The following is a 26,778-nucleotide window of genomic DNA, read 5'->3' on the forward strand; positions in this document are numbered from 1 at the left end:
TCACTTATTTTCTCCATATGTCCAAATCATTTCAACACACCTTCTTTTGCTCTCTCAACCACACTCTTTTTATTACCACACATCTCTCTTGTCTTTTCATTATCTATTCGATCAAACCACCTCACACCACATACTGTCTTCAAACATTTCATTTCCAACACAAGCACCCTTCTCCTTACAACCCTATCAATAGCTCATGCCTCGTAAGCATATAAAATTGTTGGAACTACTATTCCTTCAAACATGCCTATTTTTGCTCGCCTATAACCTTCGCCCCCTCCAACACTCTATGACTCATTTCAGCTTCCATGGTCCCATTCACTGCCAAGTCCACTCCCAGATATCTAAGACATTTCACTTCCTCCACTTTTCTTCATTCAAACTTACATCCCAACTAACTTGTTCCTCAACCCTACTGAACCGAATAACCTTGCTATTATTCACATTCATTCTCAACTTTCTCCTTTCACACACTTTTCCAAACTTAGTAACTAACTCATGCAGTTTCTCACTTGAATCAGCTACCAGTGCTGTATCGTCAACAAACAACAAGTGACACTTCATAGGCCCTCTCATCACCAACAGACTGAATACTAGACCCTCTCCCAAAAATTCTTCCATTTTCCTCCCTAACCACCCATCCATAAACACACTCCTGCCACAGACCGACCTTCACTTTGGAACCAATCACCCTCCTCTCTTCCTATTCATACACATGCCTTACACCCTTGATAAACACTTCTCACTGCTTCAAGCAGCTTACATCCCACACCAGTTTTTAATACCTTCCACAAAGCATCTCTATCGACCCTATCATATGTCTTCTCCAGATCCATAATTGTCATATACAAATCCATCTGTTTTTCTAAAGCCACATAAAAATCCATCAGTTTTTCTTGGCATTTCTTACATACATTCTCCAAAGTAAACACCTGAAACACTCATCCTAAACCACATCTAAAAACACACTGCTCCTCCCCAATCTGATGCTCTATTCATGCATTCACCCCTCTCAATCAATACCCTCAGATAATTTTCCAGGTATACTCAACAAAGCTATGCCTCTGTAGTTTGAACACTCACCTTTTTCCCTTTGCCTTTGTACAATGGTACTATACACACATTTTGCCAATCCTCAGGCACTTCAACATGATCCATGCATACAATGAATATCCTTACCAACTAATCAACAACACAGTCTTGCCAGATTACAGAGGTATAAGTTTGTTGAGTTATCCCTGGGGATAGGGGAGAAAGAATACTTCCCACATATCCCCTGCGTGTCGTAGAAGGCGACTAAAAGGGAAGGGAGTGGGGGGCTGAAATCCTCCCCTCTCATTTTTTTTAATTTTCCAAAAGAAGGAACAGAGAAGGGGGCCCAGAGAGGATACTCCCTCAAAGGCCCAGTACTCTGTTCTTAACGCTACCTCGCTAATGCAGGAAATGGCGAAATATAAGTTAGTTGACATACAATGAAGAGATGAAGCTACGACGCCATTCGGTAAACATGTGATTGTCCAAAACATACAACGAACGTTCATAAACTTATCATTTTACAAATTTTATCTACAATAGAGTTATCTAATTTGTATAGACCGTCACTAATATTAAGATTAAAATTCTTTGGGTATTTAATAATAGAAGATTCAATGATACTTCTCTTGGTAATAGAGTTAGAGTTAATAACTGAGATGGCATTACTCCAGTCAATACAATGATCATAGTTTTTAACGTGATTAAACAAGGCATTTGATTCTTGTCCTGTTCTTATACTATATCTACGTTGCTTAAGTCTAACAGAAAGATCCTTGCCAGTCTGACCAACATAAAATTTATCACAATTTCCACAAGGCACTTTACAGATGCATCCAAGAGAATTTTCCGGTGAATTCCTGATTCAGATATTCTTTATAGTATTATTGTTGCTAAAGGCAACATTTATATTACAGGATTTAAGCAACATGGGAAGTGAAATTATTATTAAAAGGGAGAACTAAAAGATTCTTGGTGTCAATGGGAGGTTTGGGCTCAACAACTCAACATATTCTAAACTTAGTAAAAATCCCTCAGAAGCAGTTAATTCTCATTTTAATAAAGAAATGAAGTTGTTGATGAAAGGTAATGGTTCTCTTATCAAAAGTTTGTCATCTCTGTCCCCTTCATTGCCATATATGTATGGACTTATCAAAACACATAAACAGAATTTTCCAGCAAGACCTATAGTGAGTTCAGTTGGCTCCATCACATAAAAATTGTCAAAATGGTTAGTTTCTTTATTAAGCCCTTTAGTGGGTAAGGTATCAAATTCTAATATCATGAACAATGTAGATTTAGTCATCAAGCTAAACAATATCAATGCTAATTTTGATTTCAAACTAGTTAGCTTTGATGTTTCCTCAATTTTCACTAAAGTTCCAGTTGATGACCTTTTAGAATATTTATTTGATGTCTTGGATGATATTCATCTACCTGTTTCAAAGTCTGTTTTCAGTGAACTGATGAAATTGTGTATAAAAGACCATATTTCAATTCCTTGGAGATTATTATGCTCAAAAATTTGGTATGGCAATGGGTCACCCTCTTTCACCAGTACTAAGTAATCTTTATATGGAATTTTTTGAAACAAAATTACTAAAGGATATCTTACCTTCTAATGCAATTTGGTTTAGGCATGTAGATGATGTTCTTTGTGTTTGCCTAACAAATAAAAATTTACAAATATTTCTCCCCTTACTTAACAATTTAGTACCTTCCATCAAATTTACTGTGAAAAATGAAAATAATGGTATGTTACCATTTTTAGATTGCATGATTCATAGGCAAGGAAACAAAGTTTAAGTTTAGCATATACAGCAAACCCACCAATGTATGCTCATATATCCATTATTACTCATCTCAACATGACAGAGTTAAATTATCATTTCAATCTATGTTCCTTAGGGCATTATGTATTTGCAGTCCAGAGTTTATTGATGATGAGTTTGAGAAGATATATTCTATTGGATCTAAGTTAAAGTACCCTAGATCTTTCACAGATAAATCCCTAAAGTTAGCAAAGAAATCATTTTATAGAGTTGAGCCCAAACCTTCCATTGACACCAAGAATCTTTTAGTTCTCCCTTTTAATAATAATTTCACTTTACTTCCCATGTTGCTTAAATCCTTTAATGTAAATGCTGCCTTTAGCAACAATAATACTATAAAGAATATCTGAATCAGGAATTCATCAGAAAATTCTCTTGGATGCATCTATAAAGCGCCTTGTGGAAATTGTGATAAATTTTATGTTGGTCAGACTGGTAAGGATCTTTCTGTTAGACTTAAGCAAGATAAATATGGTATGAGAACGGGACAAGAATCAAATAACTTGTTTAATCACGTTAAAAACTATGATCATTGTACTGACTGGAGTAATGCCATCTCAGATATTAACTCTAACTCTATTACCAAGAGAAATGTCATTGAATCTTCTATTATTAAATACACAAAGAATTATAATCTTAATATTAGTGATGGTCTATACAAATTAGATAACTTTGTTGTTGATAAAATTTGTAAAATGATAAGTTTATGAACACTCGTTGTATGTTTTGGACAATCACATGTTTACCAAATGGTGTCCTAGCTTCATCTCTTCGATGTATATCAACTGACTTATATTTATCTCTTGTGTCTCTCCTGATGATGTGATTATTACAAGAAAGTGCACTTGGAAACTTATCGTGTTTCATTTTCCCCATGGACTCATAGGAATATATACACATGTACACAATTCATAGTCTGCCCTTATTCATTCCTGTCACCACCCCGCCACACATTAAATGACAACCCCCTCCCCCCGCATAATAATAACAATGATAATGATAATAGGGTATATGGGAGAAAGAATACTTCCCATATATTCCCTGTGTGTTGTAAAAGGCAACTAAAGGGGGGGAGGCTGGAAATCCTCCACTCTCATTTCTAATTTTCCAAAAGAAGGAACAGAGAAGGGGGCTAAGTGAGGATATTCCCACAAAGGACCAGTCCTCTGTTCTTAAAGCTACCCCACTAATGCAGGATATGGCAAATATTATGAAATCCTCCCCTCCTTGTATTAACTTTCTAAAATGGGAAACAGAAGAAGGAGTCACGCGGGGAGTGCTCATCCTCCTCGAAGGCTCAGAGTGGGGTGCCTAAATGTGTGTGGATGTAACCAAGATGTGAAAAAAGGAGAGATAGGTAGTATGTTTGAGGAAAGGAACCTGGATGTTTCGGCTCTGAGTGAAACGAAAGCTCAAGGGTAAAGGGGAAGAGTGGTCTGGGAATGTCTGGGGAGTAAAGTCAGGGGTTAGTGAGAGGACAAGAGCAAGGGAAGGAGTAGCAATACTCCTGAAACAGGAGTTGTGGGAGTATGTGATAGAGTGTAAGAAAGTAAATTCTCGATTAATATGGGTAAAACTGAAAGTTGATGGAGAGAGGTGGGTGATTATTGGTGCATATGCACCTGGGCATGAGAAGAAAGATCATGAGAGGCAAGTGTTTTGGGAGCAGCTGAATGAGTGTGTTAGTGGTTTTGATGCACGAGACCGGGTTATAGTGATGGGTGATTTGAATGCGAAGGTGAGTAATGTGGCAGTTGAGGGAATAATTGGTATACATGAGGTGTTCAGTGTTGTAAATGGAAATGGTGAAGAGCTTGTAGATTTATGTGCTGAAAAAGGACTGATGATTGGGAATACCTGGTTTAAAAAGCGAGATATACATAAGTATACTTATGTAAGTAGGAGAGATGGCCAGAGAGCGTTATTGGATTACGTGTTAATTGACAGGCGTGCGAAAGAGAGACTTTTGGATGTTAATGTGCTGAGAGGTGCAACTGGAGGGATGTCTGATCATTATCTTGTCTGATCATTATCTTGTGGAGGCTAAGGTGAACAATAATAATAATGATATATAAAAAAACTTGCATGGAAAATCATCTAAGAAACTCAAAACTTAAATCATTCTTCACTTACTAATTCAGAAAAATCATTTTGTCCAACATCTAAACGCTGCAGGCTGGTGAGACGAGCAATGGACTTTGGCAAAGTATTCAGCTGGTTCTCACGAAGTTCCAGAATCCTTAGCCTTGACAGTCGCCCAAAATTAGCAGGTAAATACTCCTGTAACATAAATTCATCTGCTTATCTAAAAGCCTCCATTCTATACACACATACTTCTTTACTTCCTGCCCCTGGAGTCTCTTTTATCTTTGCAAGGTTCCTACACAACTAAGGAAGCTGGCCACATCCATCAGTTGGGACCATAGATCATAAAGAATTGTGTTATCTGTGCAACTATGTAGAGTGCAGGACAACTAAGTGGTAAGTTCTTGGTGTCTTCATTATAGTACTTGTGTCATGGGCACGAAAGGCCTTGAGATAAGTTGAAACTATGGTGGTAGTGTTGTAGGGATGGGTTATGTCCAGTGGTTAGACAGGAGGGTGTGACTGGTGTTTGTCTAGGGAGTGTGGTTCGCAGGCAGCATATGTCCTGTGGGCTGGAGTTTAAGATTGAGTTGGGAGGTCACAGTTTTACTGCTTGTCAGATTATTTCTGTGTGTAAGTGTTTTGTTAATGTTATAGTTATTGGGATGGAGGATCTGTGAGCAGGGTCCATTGAACTATGAGCAAAGGTAAACTTTATATTTTTACTTGGGTGGTTAGTCATAGAGTGACTTGGGTGAAAGGAGGTTAGTAATGGTGCATATAAATGAGTACTGAGCAAGATGGGGTGGGACTGTATTAGGAAGATCTTTGCCTGATTGTGTACGTATCAAGTGTTTGTGGTTGCTAGGCAGCCAGTGATTGTTTTGAGTAAACAATATCTGTGGTTAGCAGTTTTATGTTTTGTTTAGAGAGGATAGAAGACAGGGCAGGTGAGGCATAGTTTAAATGACTGCCATGGCTTTAACAATGGCTTTACCTCTAAAACATGTAAATCTTACAATGGAGTTCCTAAGGAGCAGTTCTTTCTCTAACTCTCTTCAATCACTTCCAACAAGAAATCCCGTTACCTAACGAAAACCTCAACATAAAGGTTCTTTCATGTGCAGATCTTACAATCACATCACAAAACCATGACACCACAAAAACAAAATGAAATAAGCAGCACTACATTATACAATAAGAACAATGGGTCACCAAGAGAAGAATATCTGGATCCCAACATAAATCTTCAATCACACGTTTTACCCCAAACAGACATGCATACAACTCACACCCTCCAGTCAACTTGAATGGACAATCATACAGAAAAAAAATTCTTGTATCACACACGATGTACATGAATTAAAGGTGAAGATTTGTAGAGGTTTTCAGAAAAGAGGAAATGATATGAGTGAGAAAAGGGAGATGAACATTAATGAGCTTGAAAAAGACACCTTTGTGAAGAAATACCAGGAGAGATTAAGTGTAGTCTGGCAAAAGGTGACAGTTAAAAAAGCTAGGGCATTGCATGGGGAATGGGACATATTTAGGAAAGCCGTGATGGAACATGGGCAAATGAGAAAGGGTAGCGAGTGGTGGGATGAGGAATTAAAGTTGCTAGTGAAAAAGAAAAGAGAGGTATTAGGCAATACTTACAGAGGAGTGTGAATGGTTGAAAGATGAACAAGAGAAAGCAGTAGGGGGTCAAAAGATAGGTGCATGAGTGATAGAGAAGGGTAATGATAGCTGGGATGAGCAAGTATCAGCAAACCTCTGGGAGTATAAGATGCTTTGGAAGGAATTTAATGGTGTAAGAAAAATATTAGAACCAATGGGAACATTGGTGAAGGGAAAAAATGGCTAGGTGCAACAGGAAGAGATGAGGTGAAGATATGGAATAAGTGTTTTGATGGACTGTTGAATGTGTTTGATGAGAGGGTGACAAATGTGTGGTTTTTGGGTGAGAGAAATATATGAAGTAAGCAAGTCATGGAAAGAGGTCTGGTGAAGAGCAAAGAAGAGGTGAAAACCTTGCACAAGATGAAATGTGGGAAGGTGGCTGGAGTGGATGTTACTGCAGTTGAATTTCTTATGACGGGGGTGACTTGTTTATTGGTTAGTAAGGATTTTCAATTTATGTTTGGATCATGGTGACATACTTGAAGACTGACTTAGAGAATGTATAGTGCCGTAAATAAAGGCAAGAAGGAGAAAAGAGTGGTCAAATGAAAGGGATTTAAGTTTCTTGAGAGTAACTGTTAAGTTCAGTGGAAGAATGGTTGAGGGCAGTTGAGGGAATAATTGGTATACATGGGGTGTTCAGTGTTCTAAATGGAAATGGTGAAGAGCTTGTAGATTTATGTGCTGAAAAAGGACTGGTGATTGGGAATACCTGGTTTAAAAAGAGAGATGTACATAAGTATACGTATGTAAGTAGGAGAGATGGCCAGACAGCGTTATTGGATTACGTGTTAATTGACAGGCGCGCGAAAGAGAGACTTTTGGATGTTAATGTGCTGAGAGGTGCAACTGGAGGGATGTCTGATCATTATCTTGTGGAGGCGAAGGTGAAGATTGGTATGGGTTTTCAGAAAAGAAGAGAGAATGTTGGGATGAAGAGGGTGGTGAGAGTAAGTGAGCTTGGGAAGGAGACTTGTGTGAGGAAGTACCAGGAGAGACTGAGTACAGAATGAAAAAAGGTGAGAACAAAGGAGGTAAGGGGAGTGGGGGAGGAATGGGATGTATTTAGGGAAGCAGTGATGGATTGCGCAAAAGATGCTTGTGCCATGAGAAGCAATGAGAAGCAAAAATGCAGTCACCCCCTTTTTTAATAAATTCTACTGCAATACCATCCAAACCTGCTGCCTTGCCGGCTTTCATCTTTCGCAAAGCTTTTACTACTTCTCTGTTTACCAAACCATTTTCCCTAACCCTCTCTTTTTGCACACCCCCTCGACCAAAACACCCTATATCTGCCACTCTATCATCAAACACATTCAACAAACCTTCAAAATACTCACTCCATCTCCTTCTCACATCACCACTACTTGTTATCACCTCCCTATTACCCCCCTTCGCTGAAGTTCCCATTTGTTCCCTCGTCTTACGCACTTTATTTACCTCCTTCCAAAACATCTTTTTATTCTTCCTAAAATTGAATGATACTCTCTCATCCCAACTTTCATTTGCCCTCTTTTTCACCTCTTGCATCTTTCTCTTGACCTCCTGCCTCTTTCTTTTATACATCTCCCACTCATTTGCATTATTTCCCTGCAAAAATCGTCCAAATGCCTCTCTCTTCTCTTTCAAAATTCCTAGGTTCATTTCCTTATTAAACACACATTTTGATGTCTGACCCTGCACGAACCCTATTAGTACTTACTGGGGTTGCCTTTTCCCACCTTCATTGAAATTGGATGGCACAATTCATTGGTATGCATATATGCCTTATGTCACAAGTAACTATTTCAGCATCACTAAACTTAACCAGGTTACTAATTCCAAACTCTGTGATACTGCACAGGTGAGAATAATGGCAAGGAATATGTTCAGAACAAGGAGACTGAAAATTAGAAATGACGACAGGAGAAAAACTGAAATGAGGTGAGTAAAGTGAAATCATCAGCATAAAGTAATAATCTATCCATTTTCTACATAGCAAAGTAGTGCCAGGAACAGATGAAGAAGAGCCTTATTTGCTCACATTCATTCCCAAGTTGTCGTGTTTAATTCATTAAAGGCAGGCAACATTACCTAACATTCCTACAGTAGAAGCCAGGCAATGTTACATAATGCTGGGCTATTTTGTGTTGTAATTATTTTTTGAATTTTGGCAATGTGGCATCACTGTCATCTACTAGCATGATCTCTGTTTATCCATTCCTGTAAACAACTACCCTTGCTCACTAATCCACACTCAGCACCAGTATTAGTTGTTATATAACATTTGTACTGCAGTAGGTGGGCAACGTTACGTAACATTGGGCCCCTTTTGCAACGTAATTGTATGGTGAAATAGGGTGATATGGCATCTCTGACATGTAAAGAGATTTTTTTTTTTTTTCTGTCTCCCACTTTTGCGAGGGAAGCGCAAGGAAACAGACGAAAGAAATGACCCAACCCACCCCCATACACATGTATATACATACGTCCACACACGCAAATATACATACCTACACAGCTTTCCATGGTTTACCCCAGACGCTTCACATGCCCTGATTCAATACACTGACAGCACGTCAACCCCAGTATACCACATCGATCCAATTCACTCTATTCCTTGCCCTCCTTTCACCCTCCTGCATGTTCAGGCCCCGATCACACAAAATCTTTTTCACTCCATTTTTCCACCTCCAATTTGGTCTCCCACTTCTCCTCGTTCCCTCCACCTCCGACACATATATCCTCTTGGTCAATCTCATTCTCTCCATGTGCCCAAACCATTTCAAAACACCCTCTTCTGCTCTCTCAACCACGCTCTTTTTATTTCCACACATCTCTCTTACCCTTACGTTACTTACTCGATCAAACCACCTCACACCACACATTGTCCTCAAACATCTCATTTCCAGCACCTCCATCCTCCTGCGCACAACTCTATCCATAGCCCACGCCTCCCAACCATACAACATTGTTGGAACCACTATTCCTTCAAACATACCCATTTTTGCTTTCCGAGATAATGTTCTCGACTTCCACACATTCTTCAAGGCTCCCAGGATTTTCGCCCCCTCCCCCACCCTATGATCCACTTCCGCTTCCATGGTTCCATCCGCTGCCAGATCCACTCCCAGATATCTAAAACACTTTACTTCCTCCAGTTTTTCTCCATTCAGACTTACCTCCCAATTGACTTGACCCTCAACCCTACTGTACCTAATAACCTTGCTCTTATTCACATTTACTCTTAACTTTCTTCTTTCACACACTTTTCCAAACTCAGTCACCAGCTTCTGCAGTTTCTCACATGAATCAGCCACCAGCGCTGTATCATCAGCGAACAACAACTGACTCACTTCCCAAGCTCTCTCATCCCCAACAGATGAGATGTACGTAGCAGTTATAAATAAATGCATAAATGATACATTAAGTGTAAAACAAAAGTGATCGCAGGGTTCCTAGCCTCAACCCAGGGCACCTGATATGCTGCCCACCTTGGGTCCTCCCATGCTACTCCTCCCCTCCTCCCACAGCCAGTTATGACACAGTATCGAGTCAGTAATACCTCTTACCTTTGTTTTTCATCCAATTTCATATACTCAAGTATGAAATTGCTTTATTCCTTGACACTTTATTATTCATAAAATATGCTGCCTTACATGGATGTATAAAAAAACCATCACTCGCCTTTAATGGGTTAATGCCCTCAACACCAGAACCCTATCCACAATCAAGCCCTACAGACCTTTCTGTGGTTTCCACTGACCAATTCATATGCCTAAGTTTACAGTACCACATTGCTCCAATTCTTTCTATCCAATGCAAACCTCATACTCCTGTATGTTCAGGTTCCTGTCACTCAAAGCCTCTGTCACTCCATCTTTCCATCTGTTCTTGGTCTCCCTGGACCCCTTGCTCCCACCACTTCTGAAACATATATCCTCTTGATCAGTCTTCTTTCACTCAAGTCCTCCATATGTCCAGACCATTTCAGAACAATCTGTTCAGCTCTCTCAATCATAGTCAGCTTACTACCACACCCTCTTACACTATCAATCCTCCTCAGACTTCCTGCAGTCCTCAAGCAATTCATTTAAAAAAATCCAACCTTTTCTGATTATTGCACTTATTGCTTGTGACTCACACCCATAAAGCATTGATGGAACTACTACAGCATCAAACATACCTATCTTTTCCTTAAAGGCATCTAATACGTAATGCTATTACACAGCCATAATGGACACACATCAAGATATACATAAACACAAGCACAGGTTAATTATAAAACAGTTAACATCTGAACATCTTCCATGTTCATCAGCCATAACTTCCCAAAGCCCCTTCTTATTCAGATGCTTTTTCTGAGTCCATTAATGCCTCAAAAGTTTTCTTTTCCTCTACATACTGACACAAAAACATCAGGTCTAAAGCCTTTATAAATTCCTCATGTTCATGAACTAAAAGTTTTTCAGTACCTTTTCAACATAATCTTACCCTATACCTATGCTATGGATAATCATTCCTCTATAATTTTTCCATCACTTTCTCCTTTTATCTTATATACAGCAAGATACTCAGTTTCATGTCAAAAAAATAATTTGCTAAATTTCAATTCCTAATTACCAAATAATAAAGAACCCAACCATGAAAGCTAATTAGAAAATCACTTATTTAACAACTAACCAGAAATGTATCATTGAGGTAAAGTTCCTGTAATGACAGAAGTTGTGTGAAACCCTCAGGGAGCCGGCATAATGGATTGATGCTTGCATCCACCACACTTAGTTGCTTGCATCCTTTGATGTTGTCTGGAATGTCTGAGATAGCTGTAAAGAGAAATAAATGTGAATTACAGGAATGCTTTTCTGTCATGGCATAAAGAAACTTGCAATAAATAATGCCAAAACTACCCTCAATACTCATGCATGGCAATCCACACAAAAGAGCAACAGAAAAGATCAAGAAACTCACTGACCATTTATCTGCTGTTCTCAGTTTTCAGTCAGCAATAGCAGTAATCTAACTGCCATCTAGGTTTCAAAGCCATATCAATACACTGATTTATGCCAATATGAAGCAGAAGTCAATATCATCAAAGTTAAGTTTCATAACTACATTTCAAAAGCACTATTAAATCAACATGATTCTTTTGCTGATAATCATGTAATAATATCAGTTTTGCATTCATACTCAGCTAACACATCAGTTAATGAATTCCCAATACAATGATCAGTTGATGTGTCTCCTATTCATTGTAGGTATCACTTTTATGAAAAACTTGTTCCTATGCTGTGTAATCACAACAGCATGTGTACCACTAGCACAGTCTGTATTGGTGCTTACTGTTCTTGCATAAATCGTTTTCAAAGTAAATACAGACAGTGTTATCTTTCGTATGACCCAATGTACGTTTTTGCTACAAATATACTAAGCAAACTATACCATACATTTTAAGTTTAAACATGCATTTCCTAAGTATGATAACTGGACATGACCCACACAAAAATGTGCTTTTCTATGGTTATGTGTGTTCCTGTCACCAAAGTGGCAATTTTTGTGACTGGCTGTCTACCCATCTTATCAGTGGGACAGCTACCTCAACTCCTACCCCTACACACCCCAAGATCCCACATGGCCCCCCTGGCCCTTACTCTCCATGACCCTAACAACAACATCCCTCCCTAACCCCAAGGTCCCAAAGCCCCTGAACACTATGACCAGCCCCAGGATGCCCTACCTGAGGCCCCTAGGCAACCCAACCCCCAGGTACCTCAACAACACAGCATATAGTGAATTATATATGCACTAGCTCCAATATCGTAAGACCTGAAGATCAAAATCTAACAAATCATTAACCTCTCAGAGTTCATATTTTGAAAGCATTATGGCCTGGATGTGGAAAGGGAGCTGTGGTTTCGGGCATTATTACATGACAGCTAGAGACTGAGTGTGAACGAATGAGGCCTTTGTCGTCTTTTCCTAGCGCTACCTCACACACATGAGGGGGGAGGGGGATGTATGTGTGGCGAGGTGGCGATGGGAATAAATAAAGGCAGACAGTATGAATTATGTACATGTGTATATATGTATATGTCTGTGTGTGTATATATATGTAAACATTCAGATGTATAGGTATGTATATTTGCGTGTGTGGACGTGTATGTATATACATGTGTATGGGGGTGGGTTGGGCCATTTCTTTTGTCTGTTTCCTTGCGCTACCTCGCAAACGCAGGAGACAGCGACAAAGCAAAATAAATAAAAATAAATCTTATCATCATACATAATTACTGTTTACCTCATCAGCGAAGTATCACCAGGAAACAGACAAAGCATGGCTCATCCATTCATATACACATATCCTTTTCTTTTTCATGCTATTCGCCATTTCCCGCATTAGCGAGGTAGCGTTAAGAACAGAGGACTTGGCCTTTCATGGAATATCCTCACCTGGATCCCTTCTCTGTTCCTTCTTTTGGAAAATTAAAAAAAAACGTGAGGGGAGGATCACCAGCCACCTGCTCCTTCCCCTTTTAGTCACCTTCTACGACATGCAGGGAATACGTGGGACGGTTATTAGGTACAGTAGGGTTGAGGTACAAGTCAATTGGGAGGTAAGTTTGAATGGAGAAAAACTGGAGGAAGTGAAGTGTTTTAGATATCTGGGAGTGGATCTGGCAGCGGATGGAACCATGGAAGCGGAAGTGAATCATAGGTTGGAGGAGGGGGCGAAAGTTCTGGGAGCCTTGAAGAATGTGTGGAAGTCGAGAACATTATCTCCAAAAGCAAAAATGGCTATGTTTGAAGGAATAGTGGTTCCAACAATGTTGTATGGTTGCGAGGCATGGGCTATGGATAGAGTTGTGCGGAAGAGGGTGGATGTGCTGGAAATGAGATGTTTGAGGACAATATGTGGTGTGTGGCTGTTTGATCGAGTAAGTAATAATAGGGTAAGAGAGATGTGTGGTAATAAAAAGAGTGTGGTTGAGAGAGCGGAAGAGTGTGTTATGAAATGGTTTGGTCACATGGAGAGAATGAGTGAGGAAAGATTGACCAAGAGGATATATGTGTCAGAGGTGGAGGGAACATGGAGAAGTGGGAGACCAAATTGGAGGTGGAAAGATGGAGTGAAAAAGATTTTGAGTGATCGGGGCCTGAACATGCAGGAGGGTGAAAGGTATGTAAGGCATAGAGTGAATTGGAACGATGTGGTATACTGGGGTCGACGTGCTGTCAATGGATTGAACCAGGGCATGTGAAGCGTCTGGGGTAAACCATGGAAAGTTTGTGGGGCCTGGATGTGGAAAGGGAGCAGTGGTTTCGGGCATTATTGCATGACAGGTAGAGACTGAGTGTGAACGAATGGGGCCTTTGTTGTCTTTTCCTAGCGCTACCTCGCACACATGAGGGGAGAGGGGGATGTTATTCCATGTGTGGCGAGGTGGCGATGGGAATGAATAAAGGCAGACAGTGTGAATTGTCTGCATGTGTATATATGTATGTGTCTGTGTGTGTATATATATGTGTGTACATTGAGATGTATGGGTATGTATATTTGCGTGTGTGGACGTGTATGTATATACATGTGTATGGGGGTGGGTTGGGCCATTTCTTTCGTCTGTTTCCTTGCGCTACCTCGCAAACACGGGAGACAGCGACAAAGCAAAATGAAAAAAAATCTATTAAAAAATGCATAGTTGAGAATCTACAGAAGAAAACTCTCTACAAAAAATATATATGAAAAATGCAATCTACTATATCATTCACCAATTATACGTTTAATGTTTTGAACTCAAGTTGATCCTGGCATTCATGAAACATGGCAACGCCAACTCAACCATCAAAGTTTCTGTTATTTTTCTGAATATGTAAATAACTACCGTTTTATTCTTTCTTGATTGTATAAGCATATCATATATATCTATGGTTTCCATACGATTTCTTTCTTTTGTTAAGGAGAATATGGACCTCCACGGCATCACAGTTAGCATTGCTGAGCATGACGCATTCACAGGCTGACCAAGGTCGAGCGCATAGTTTCAAACACTGCTTGCAGCAGTTACTTCACAATCAACCCAGCTGTTCATCGTCCCCTTGGGGTTGATCAATAAAATGGGTACCTGGCTTAGGCTAGGGTATATACAAATAGCATTAAAAAGATGGCCTTGATTAGGGCATTCATCTGCCCATGCCCTTTAAGCAAGGCAGCACCAGGAACAGATGAAAAGAAGAAGAAAGGCCGCATTCACTCACATTCATTCTCTAAATGTCATATGTAATGCAACAAATCCACAGCTCCATACTCACTACCAGGCCCCACAGACCTTACTATGGTTTTCCCTGGCCTTTGCACTAAATTAACACTGAAAACCATGCAACAGATATCCACAAAACAGACTCACAAGATTGCTTGGTCCCTACTTCATGAAGTATTGAGAGTAGTGTACATATTAACATTATCATGAATACAAGTTAATATCATTTTAAGAATGTTCAGTGATATTAGGAATTCAAAAGATACCTTACCATTCTTGCTGAGGTCAATGGATGTAAGGGTGACAAGGGATGCTACAGCAGGGGGTAGTGATGTAAGCTCATTATCACTCAGACCAAGCACCCGTAGACCATGACAGTAAAACAACTGCCTGGGCAAGTCGTTCAACTGAAAACATATCAAAAACTTAGAATCAATCTAGCATATTTGTTGAATGTATAAATCATCATTCCTTTTCTGCATATTGTAACTAAAAGCTCACTTACCAGAGGAGTCTATATTGGCAGAAAAAAAGAAAACCAGTAGTTAACAAACACAAACCCCATCACGCACTGTCCATATTAGATGTCTGACGACCTTTGGCTATCATTGCTTCTCCTGCCTCATTCAGTGTTTACAAATTACAGAAATATTCATGAAAATATTACAGTTATTCAATACCCTGTTGTTTGTAAATAAAAATATGAAATAAAATAATGCACAATGAAATACTGTAATGCATTATGTTTTGAACAAAAAGATCAAATAATGTCAGATATGAATTTGGTATTCACAATTCATTTCATCCTCAAAGGATTTCATTTTGTAGGACACTTGACCTAACTGTACGTATTGTACACATACCAGTGCCTTCTATCATACACTCCATAATTTTTTTTTTTTTTTTTTTTGCTTTGTCGCTGTCTCCCGCGTTTGCGAGGTAGCGCAAGGAAACAGACGAAAGAAATGGCCCAACCCACCCCCATACACACGTATATACATACGTCCACACACGCAAATATACATACCTACACAGCTTTCCATGGTTTACCCCAGACGCTTCACATGCCTTGATTCAATCCACTGACAGCACGTCAACCCCGGTATACCACATCGCTCCAATTCACTCTATTCCTTGCCCTCCTTTCACCCTCCTACATGTTCAGGCCCCGATCACACAAAATCTTTTTCACTCCATCTTTCCACCTCCAATTTGGTCTCCCTCTTCTCCTCGTTCCCTCCACCTCCGACACATATATCCTCTTGGTCAATCTTTCCTCACTCATTCTCTCCATGTGCCCAAACCATTTCAAAACACCCTCTTCTGCTCTCTCAACCACGCTCTTTTTATTTCCACACATCTCTCTTACCCTTACGTTACTTACTCGATCAAACCACCTCACACCACACTTTGTCCTCAAACATCTCATTTCCAGCACATCCATCCTCCTGCGCACAACTCTATCCATAGCCCACGCCTCGCAACCATACAACATTGTTGGAACCACTGTTCCTTCAAACATACCCATTTTTGCTTTCCAAGATAATGTTCTCGACTTCCACACATTCTTCAATGCTCCCAGAATTTTCGCCCCCTCCCCCACCCTATGATACACTTCCGCTTCCATGGTTCCATCCGCTGCCAGATCCACTCCCAGATATCTAAAACACTTCACTTCCTCCAGTTTTTCTCCATTCAAACTCACCTCCCAATTGACTTGACCCTCAACCCTACTGTACCTAATAACCTTGCTCTTATTCACATTTACTCTTAACTTTCTTCTTTCACACACTTTACCAAACTCAGTCACCAGCTTCTGCAGTTTCTCACATGAATCAGCCACCAGCGCTGTATCATCAGCGAACAACAACTGACTCACTTCCCAAGCTCTCTCATCCCCAACAGACTTCATACTTGCCCCTCTTTCCAAAACTCTTGCATTCACCTCCCTAACAACCCTATCCATAAACAAATTAAACAACCATGGAGACATCACACACCCCTGCCGCAAACCTACATTCACTGAGAACCAATCACTTTCCTCTCTTCCTACACGTACACATGCCTTACATCCTCGATAAAAACTTTTCACTGCTTCTAACAACTTGCCTCCCACACCATATATTCTTAATACCTTCCACAGAGCATCTCTATCAACTCTCTCATATGCCTTCTCCAGATCCATAAATGCTACATACAAATCCATTTGCTTTTCTAAGTATTTCTCACATACATTCTTCAAAGCAAACACCTGATCCACACATCCTCTACCACTTCTGAAACCACACTGCTCTTCCCCACTCTCATCTAGTAAGTTCCTAGAAACTTAAGATTTAGAAGATTTAAGTTCATCAAACCAGGTATTCCCAATCACCAGTCCTTTTTCAGCACACAAATCTACAAGCTCTTCATCATTTCCATTCACAACACTGAACACACCATGTATACCAATTATTCCCTCAACTGCCACATTACTTACCTTTGCATTCAAATCACCCAGCACTATAACCCAGTCTCATGCATCAAAACCACTAACACACTCATTCAACTGCTCCCAAAACACTTGCCTCTCATGATCTTTCTTCTCATGCCCAGGTGCATATGCTGAAGATCTCTAAATATTCTCTGCAATGCAAATGAACAAAGACAAATTCTATAAAGGTAGTTTTTGAAAAGGGGCAAAACTGAGGGTATTCCAATCTCATCCATTAAACATTTTGGAACCCTGTATTGGAAAAGAAATCCTCAGATATGCCTGAGCAAATGATAGGATTATCACGTTTGGAGAAGGAACCTTTCTTGACTGAACAATGTCAAGACCTCAGACAACCCCCACATAGGCAGTGGTGGTGTGTGTCAGTGTGTGTGCGTGTATGTGTGAGTGTGTGTGTGTGTGTGTGTGTGTGTGTGTGTGTGTGTGTGTGTGTGTGTGGGGGGGGTTTAGGGACGTAAAAGCCAAGTAGGTCCTAAAACAGGCAGAAACTATAAAATATTCATCTTTAAATGGTTGGGGCCATGAGCTATCAGACAGGGGCCAGTCAACATGTTAAACAGCCTGGGAAACTTAAGGCATATCCAAACAATATGGTTGGTTGTTTGGGCCATAAGCCAATCAACTGCCAAGGTTATCAAGGCCATCAACACAAAACTACATCCATGAACAGACAAATCTTCAACACCTCTTCAGGCATAAAAGATACTTCCAAAAACCAAACATTCACACAGATATGCGAGGCCCAAATAGACACAACCCTCTGCCAATGGTTGGCTGTTTGGTCCTCAGGCCCATCAACTGCCAAGGTTATCGAGGCCATCAACACTATTTACATCCACGAAAGGAAAAATCTTCAAAACCTCTTCAGGCGCAAATGGTACCTCCAAAACCCAAACACACTTTCACAATGTATGTGGCCCTAGTAGACATACAGCCCTCTGCCAAGTACTGTGTTAACATTGCACCAGTATATGACTTTGGTCCTAATCTGAAAAGAGAAAATGTCAAAATATGTTCTGTGATTCACATGCTTGTAGATTCAGAGAATTATGAAGGTATCAGCCTGTGCAACTTGGCAGCTGATGAGATGATGACATCATCTTTGGTTGCTGGTTGCTGATTAGATAGGAGTTCTGAAAGGAGCTATTGCCACAACTACTGCTTAGGTGGTTTGTGAAGGGTAAGAGGCATTAACTTAACTAGAAAGAGGGAGGCTGGAGGCTACTAACTCCTAGAATTCCATGAAGGCATCTCATTTGCTCATTCAGGTTGTATGATAATCAACCTTCAATAGAGCAGGGTTACAGCATTAAACTTAGTGTCTTTTCAGAAACTGAAATATCAATAGTTGGACTGATAAACAAAAACATATGGAAAAGGAGAGTCATATAAGGTCCATAAATTTTCCATGTGTGGGCACATATTATCTAAAATAAAGGCCAAACTGAAAAAAGACATTTTCAAGTAGTCTCCAATAACCTGCCCACATTTCACAAATCTCCTGCCTGTCCTTTCAGCACAATTTCATTTCGTTCCAAAGACATTGTGGCAGTTATGGAGTCATATGTCATCTGCTTAGAAACAAGTGTCAATACCTAACCAACAAAAATATACAAGTACACTTTTTTCCTAAAAAGAGATAAATCTACTCTCTTGGGGAAAAAATCTCATACATCAAACACATTCACTCCAATATTACAAAGAACTATTCTGGAATCTTCCCAAACAATTACATTACTATATACTACAAATACGGAAGCAACCTCCAGGATGTATTTTTCCTTATGTCATTAAAAGAATTTTCAGAATACTAATGTATATACAGAAGTACATAACAATGCAGGTAAACTCTAAATCTTTCTTTATCATGGGCTAAATGCACAACCTCACACATATCATACAATCAAATGCTTTCACGTGAAATCAATGCTTTATCTTATCAAAAAAATTACAGCAGTGCAGGAAAACTACACTCACTGTACATACTAAAGATTACTTGTTCATAATAACTGCCTGTCGACTTACTTGGTTAGAATCTAAGTATAGCTCCTCTAAGGTACGCTCACAGGCAAAGACATCTGAAGGAACATCAGTGAGGGCAGCATGGCAATAGTCAAGAGTCCTAATATCATCACTCTCCCCACCTCCACCACACCCAAGGCACGCAAATAAGGACGGCATTTTATCAGGTAGAAGCTGCTAATCTTTCATCAGCCAAATCTTCAAGGTCTGCTACCTTAAAGTAATATGCATCTTGGTCCAGCCTTCTCCAGCTACATCTTTTAGGGAGATATCCTCATATCTGTGGATGAAAAAGTACATTAAAGAAAAATGACAAGGGGTTTTATGAATTACATCACCCTAAAATATAAGAGGACATGAAACCTTTCCTTATTCTTCAGAAGTCTGAGTCAAGGAAAACTGAGGTGTATTACAGAATCCAAAATATTTGGAGGCTTGTACATGGTACTGCAAGGACACTTCATTTATACCCATTACTTTACCTTACCTTCCTGCCTCAGGGCCCCTTCTATGGGGTTCCTGCAGTACTCAGGAAGTTAGACATATCCACAGTGTGAGACCATAGATCAAGATGCACATTTGTCTATGTGGGTCAAATTTACCGTGTCTTCAACATGGAATCTTGGATATGAAGAATCCTGTTATAAGTTTAAGTTTGTAATGCTGGTGAGTAGGGTGGTGTCCACAGCAGAGATGAGAAAGTGTAACTCACACATATGCCTGAAGTAGTCTTCAATGGTCCTCTACCTCATAGCAAGGGCTGAAATCAAGCTGATGAGATGGGTAATTAGTCAGTCAAACTGTTGGAAACCACGTCCTGCAGGCCCATGTAACCACCACATCCTGGCTGATCTAGGACCAGCAGCCTGAACTCAGCCCAAGCTGATTAGGAAGAAGGCCCCTGAAGGCCCTATTCAAAACTGTCAAAATATTTTGCAATTTGCAATGCCTGTGTATCTCGCATAAGCATTTGTTTATTTTCCGCTGCCTCTACAATCCTATCATAGTGGTAAGTAACTGAAAAAGGGAAAGACCTAACCAACCTGAAACCAAGTTGCCCTGGGTTATGTATATCATTTGATTTCATAAAACTAGTCAATCAACATCTTAGGAATCAAAAATTTTCAAAATGAGCAATGTCAATGCTGTTGGTCAGCAGTCTTTTAGGATTGCTTTGCTTCCTCCTTTGGGGAATAGTGTGATGTAAGTAATTTTCAAATTCCCAGGACTTTATGTCCATGGGATATTCAGAAATCAAGGAGCGCAAAAGACTGGGAAACATAAAATAAAAAGGGGCAGGAGGTCAAGCAGAAAGTGTAGGGCCTGAAAAAGAGAGGAAATGAGAGCTGGGGTAAAATGTATCAGCAAATATCAGGAACAATATGAAACTGTATTGGAAGGAGGCTACAACTGTATGAAAGTCAGAAACTGCAGAAGCTGGTGTACGAGTCGTAGAGAATGAGTGACGAGCAAGTCAAGTGTAAATGTAAACAAATGCATAGTTATCATGTTTTGCAATACAAAGAGACAGGTTGGTTAAAGTGTGATTCTGAATGAAGTAAACTTGAGGGAAATGAAGTCTTTTAGATACTTTGGAGTGAACATGGCAGTGAATGGAACCATGGAAGACAAAGTGAGTCACAGGGTGGGCGAGATCACTAAGGTTCTGAGAGCAACAAGAAAAGTGGAAAGTGAGGTAACTAACTGGGAGGGCGACAATGGGTGTGTTTGGAGGTGTACTAGGCCAAATGGTGTTGTATGAATGTGTGGCACGGGCTATTGATAAGTAAGTACACACGAGAGGGAGTGTGCTGCAAACGAAATGCTTGCAGGCAATGTATGGTGTGTGTGTGTGTGTGTGTGTGTGTGTGTGTGTGTGTGTGGGGGGGGGGGGGGGGGGGGGTTGATTGAGTAAGAAATGATATGGCAAGAGACAAGAGTGTTAATAAGGAGAATATGGGTAAGAAAGCTGAAGTAGGTGCACTGAAATGGTATGGACATAAGGAGAGAATAGGCGAGGAGGTGCTGATAATAATGACACATGTATCAGAAGTGGAGGGGACAAGGAGAAAAGGAAGACCAAATTGGAAATAGAAGGCTGGAGTGAATAAGATTATGAAAGCTTAGGGCTTGGAACATGCAGAAGGATAGAAGGTATGTGCAGGATGGAGTGAACTGGAATGATGTGGTACACAAGCAGTGATGAGCTGTAAGTAGACTGAGCACATGAAGCAGCCAAGGAAACCTTAGAAAGGTCTGTGGGGCCTGATTGTGAATAGGGGACTGTGGTTTCAGTGCATTACACGACAGCTAAAAAATGGATGGAAGTGACCGAGGCCTTTTGTTCGTCTTCCTGGCACTACTCAGCTAACACAGGAAACGGCGAACAAGTTTAAAAAGAAACTTAATATATGTTATGCAGGGAAGAAAAATGCTTACTTCCAAACAAACACTTCAATATATACATGACTTTTTTCACGCACTCCTGTTGGATCTCTAGCAGGAGAATGTGCAGAAATACTAAACATATGCAAAATGACACTGCCATCTCATTACAGGAGATTCTACACAGATCAAAAAGCTTTGAATATATGAATATAAAGCTGGAAAGCTGTGGAATTTAGAAACATGGTTAGGAAATACCTACCACTACATTCCCGGAACAATAAAAGTAAGAATACAATAAAAAAATCCACATAAAATGGATGCTCCCACTAATGATAATGGTAATTTTTCATCAGTAAAAGGCATGAGCATTAAAATCTGAAGGTGATTAAGTATGAAAAACAATTCTCTACCACAAGACAGAATCCAGGGAATAAGAGCACTTTCATGGTGAGGGGTTAAAACACTACAAAAATTGTAAGCAAAATATGTAAAGAGTGTATTTGAAAAAAATAAACATCTATATATGCAGCAAGACCTGTTAGCATTGGGGATGCAATTCAGGTCAAAGGACTCTTACAAAAAATCGTCAAACAAGGTATTACAACATGGCACCAATGCTCATCTATAGAAATAAATAAGGGCTTTGCTGGAAAGCTGGTAATATCACAAATGTTAATAGTGTATCAGTGATAAATGTTCTACATCAATTCATAAATAATAAATACATACATCAATGCCATAAAAATACTCTCTGGCACAAAATGCAACCACTGTATGTACAACTTATAAGCTGCATTTTTCAATAAAAAAATGTTAATTTCCATCAATACTTGTCTATAATCCACAAACACCAGCAGGCCATTTTCCAAACACTATTGGTCTTTGTGCACACTGAAGTGGGTAAAAGTACTATGAATAAATCAATCACAAGGCATTAAATGTGGCAGTTACGAGAATGCTCAAAACTGGCGGCCAGAGGCACCGACGGGTTGAGTGTTGAACACAGTCTTCTCGTTAGCTAAGCATATGCTCTGACAAAAGAAGAGACCTAAGAGTGTTGCATGTTTTTTGGTGGGACTTTTGAACCACTCAAAGAATATTTTTGTTTGTTTGTTTGTTTGTAGAAAAACTAAACTAAAAAGACCAGTATTGTGCCTAATACTCTATCGTTCTTAGGGTAAATACAGAGCACAAGTACCTCAAAACAACAGCTGTACTAACTGATCACATCAGAGTGCTTTTTAAGATCCTTATTTCACATGGAAAATGGATTTCTGTGGTGTTAAGAACAAGTATAAAGAGGGAAAAGGTATATCTAGAAAAGTGCGACTTTCCTTTGAGAATATTCCCTCAACCCCCTTTGGTAAAAATAACATATATGTTTACTTGACCAAGAGGATATATGCGTCAGAGGTAGAGGGAACGAGGAGAAGTGGGAGACCAAATTGGAGGTGGAAAGATGGAGTGAAAAAGATTTTGAGTGATCGGGGCCTGAACATGCAGGAGGGTGAAAGGCGTGCAAGGAATAAAGTGAATTGGAACGATGTGGTATACTGGGGTCGACGTGCTGTCAATGGATTGAACCAGGGCATGTGAAGCGTCTGGGGTAAACCATGGAAAGTTGTGTGGTGCCTGGATGTGGAAAGGGAGCTGTGGTTTCGGTGCATTATTACATGACAGCTAGAGACTAAGTGTGAACGAATGGGGCCTTTGGTGTCTTTTCCTAGCGCTACCTCGCACACATGAGGGGGGAGGGGGTTGTTATTCCATGTGTGGCGAGGTGGCGATGGGAACAAATAAAGACAGACAGTATGAATTATGTACATGTGTATATATGTATATGTCTGTGTGTGTATATATATGTGTACATTGAGATGTGTAGGTATGTATATTTGCGTGTGTGGACGTGTATGTGGGCGGGTTGGGCCATTCTTTTGTCTGTTTCCTTGCGCTACCTCGCTAACGCGGGAGACAGCGACAAAGCAAATATGTTTACTTTTCTTCCTCCTGTTTCTTTGTGCTTTATCACATCTAGAAATCAATGGTCTGTCAATAATTATTACTGCACATTGTAAAACTGGATATTTTCACGGTTGGCAATAAAAGGGGTCCCCGTGGAATGTCGATTCATAGAGCATTTCACAATAGTGAGATTCAAGAATTTGGGTACACATCGCTACCTCGCAAACGCGGGAGACAGCAACAAAGCAAAATAATAATAAAAATTCTTAGAATGACTCTATTACCTCACAACAGTGATAATCTTGTAAAGGATCATATTCCAAATCTATTGTTTCAAATTTCATATTCCGTCAATATTGAAACATTGAGATATTGTAAGGTTTTATGTCATGATGTCTTTAATAATGGTAGCAAAGTGAAAGAATATGAAATTCTTATACCACAAGCATTGATAAAATTGCTTTGAACTATAATCGTGCTGTTACAGAATACTATGTTTTCCTGTTTTTAATGCACCATACAAAAGCTACAATACTTGAAAACGTTAAACCCATAATACAATGGTTTAATACATTTACAAGAGGATGACAGGAACAAATAAAGCAATATCAATAAAACACTTTGATTATCCGCTTTAAAGAGAACTCATAATAATCGTTTTAAACAATATATTCAATAAAAAGAATGTGAAATAATCAGCGTAATAGGATAGCATGCAAAACAACTATAAAATAACCTAATAAAAAACTCAAAAGGTTTTCAAATAAAGACTGGATGTGAATAATAAAGCTGCCTCGCCTGTGTCAACAGGGTTAGTATAGTTTTCTTGTTTTTAAATACTTACTCCATCAGCTTATTGCACTATATTGATATACTTATATATTGATATATTACTGTTTCAGTGACCCAGCCAATATCAGGTGAGGTCTGTTAGGTTGGGGTTAAGTATGGCTAGTTTGATATTGTTTTTGACGTCTTTTGAACGATTCTGATCTTCATTTCTGAGGCAAATAACCACTTCTGTGATTTTCCCCTACCTTACACCCTGGTTCCATAAGTAAATGTCCAAACCAGTAATTTTACCATTAAAACATCAATATCATGTTATGATCAAAGGTGTTCTATGGCATTGTAATGACTGCTAAGGTCAGGCGCTGAAAATTGAAATAGTGGTAATCTACCACTATTTCATACAGTAAAACCAGCAAATATTACAAGAGTTCTGATGTTTATCCATCTTACACCACCACAAAAATGTGATGGTCAAATTATCCTGCGGCAGGCCAAACTCACTGTTTTACCTACGAAAACCTGACCATATTTTGGACGCTAAACATTTTTTTCCACAAAATCTGGGGATCTTACGATCTCTCTCAGTTAATTTCACACATATGTTAATATTCAGAACAATTATTAACCTCATATGTCAATACTTTTTTATATGCTTAAATGTGCATTTCCTAAGGTCAAACTCATTCCAACTGACACTTATTAACCCTAAATTTTCCATACACTTCATAGTCCTTCCCTTACAAACTTGTCATCGACCCAAAAATATGTTACACATTATGCTCATCTGGTCATACTAAAATACTACTCCAACACTTACTTTGGCTGATGATACTTTAATGAATTTTGAGTGTGTATTCTAAATCTTTATCCTTTTCTTCTTATACAGACATTTTGTAATACTACTTCAAGTGAGTGAGCCTTTATCCTTCCTGGACGAACTCAATTTGGGTACGATTTGCCTTCATTTAAATAATATGTCCGACCAGGATGAAGTATTATAAAACTATTTCACTAAATGTCTTAATTTAAATAATTTGTCTGACCAGAATGAAGTATCATCAAACTACTTCACTAAATGTCTTAACAATTTAATGAAGAAATTGTCATTGTCACAAGGATCACATTAACGCCATACACGGCATCAACAACTAAAATGGTCTGACTGAAGACCAACCAATTCAAATAAAGAGTATTATCTATCATTTATTTGGCTTTGATCGCTGTCTCCCGCGTTAGCGAGGTAGCGCAAGTTAACAGACGAAAGAATGGCCCAACCCACCCACATACAACATGTATATACATACACGTCCACACACGCAAATATACATACCTATACATCTCAATGTATACATATATATACATACACAGACATATACATATATACATACCTTAACTTGTGGGTTAGGGTTGGGGGGTTGGGGGGGTTTAGAACGTCACTACACACCCATTAATTTATTTCTCCGCTACTTGCTGCTCACACACACACACATTAACACTTCCAGCAATGGACTCCACTACACTAAACACATGTCATGCTACCGTTCTGTCCAGGTTAAGACGAGCAGACACCTCACCTAAGACCAAACACATCTCGGGACACAAACAGGTGTCATCCACAACAACCAACCCAGAAAACAACACAAATGTCAACAAAACTGACGCCAAGGTAAAGTATAGACGCCAGTATCCTGACCTCCCGCACCGCTCAACGCCCATTATAGCCAACGATGAAACAATAAAGCATCGTAAACTTTATAGAAACTATTGTATTGTATTTTTAGCAGATTTAGAATCTCTATAATGAGATCACATCATTGTTGAACGTTAGCTGTACACGACTCACAGACCTGATATTGAGAAAATGGGAAATGGAAAGGAATCTCTTCAAACGATTGCAATAGCACTCAACTTATTGCTAAATTATCGTAACCTTCAAGGAGACATGCGTGTAGTAGAGTATTACTTATTTGCTTCTTTTATCTTTTGTTTGTATCAACTGAGAGAACTGAAAAGAATCAGATCGGCATCTTTTATGGTTCATTTTTCCCCTAATTTCCCTATCACCGAATTGGCATTACATCTACTTGGTGATAACAATTATCTCCATGAAACAAGAAAGAATAGACTTTTCCTTATATCTTTTAGCATACCTTAACTACTGCAACAGCTTTTCCATAGAACACCTATTACATGATTTCATATACTCATATGTCGCTTCATGACTAACCACCCTATTTTCATCGCATGTCCACATCAA

General features: G+C 39.4%; 1 protein-coding gene across 1 annotated transcript in view; it reads right to left on the reverse strand.

Annotated features, from left to right (window-relative positions):
• LOC139745988 (uncharacterized) overlaps positions 1-26,184 on the reverse strand; it is a 134,986-nt gene extending 108,802 nt beyond the window's left edge. The window contains exons 1-5 of the mRNA XM_071656750.1: positions 26,096-26,184; positions 19,383-19,659; positions 15,135-15,270; positions 11,292-11,434; positions 4,998-5,144 (exon numbers count right to left, since the gene is read on the reverse strand). Coding sequence (XP_071512851.1) covers positions 4,998-5,144; positions 11,292-11,434; positions 15,135-15,270; positions 19,383-19,538 — 582 coding nt within the window. The 5' untranslated portion in view covers positions 19,539-19,659; positions 26,096-26,184. The remainder of the gene's footprint in view (positions 1-4,997; positions 5,145-11,291; positions 11,435-15,134; positions 15,271-19,382; positions 19,660-26,095) is intronic.
• Positions 26,185-26,778: the final 594 nt, after the last annotated feature.

Source organism: Panulirus ornatus, chromosome 63 (genome assembly GCF_036320965.1).
Source record: "Panulirus ornatus isolate Po-2019 chromosome 63, ASM3632096v1, whole genome shotgun sequence".
Classification (NCBI taxonomy): Eukaryota; Metazoa; Arthropoda; class Malacostraca; order Decapoda; family Palinuridae; genus Panulirus; species Panulirus ornatus.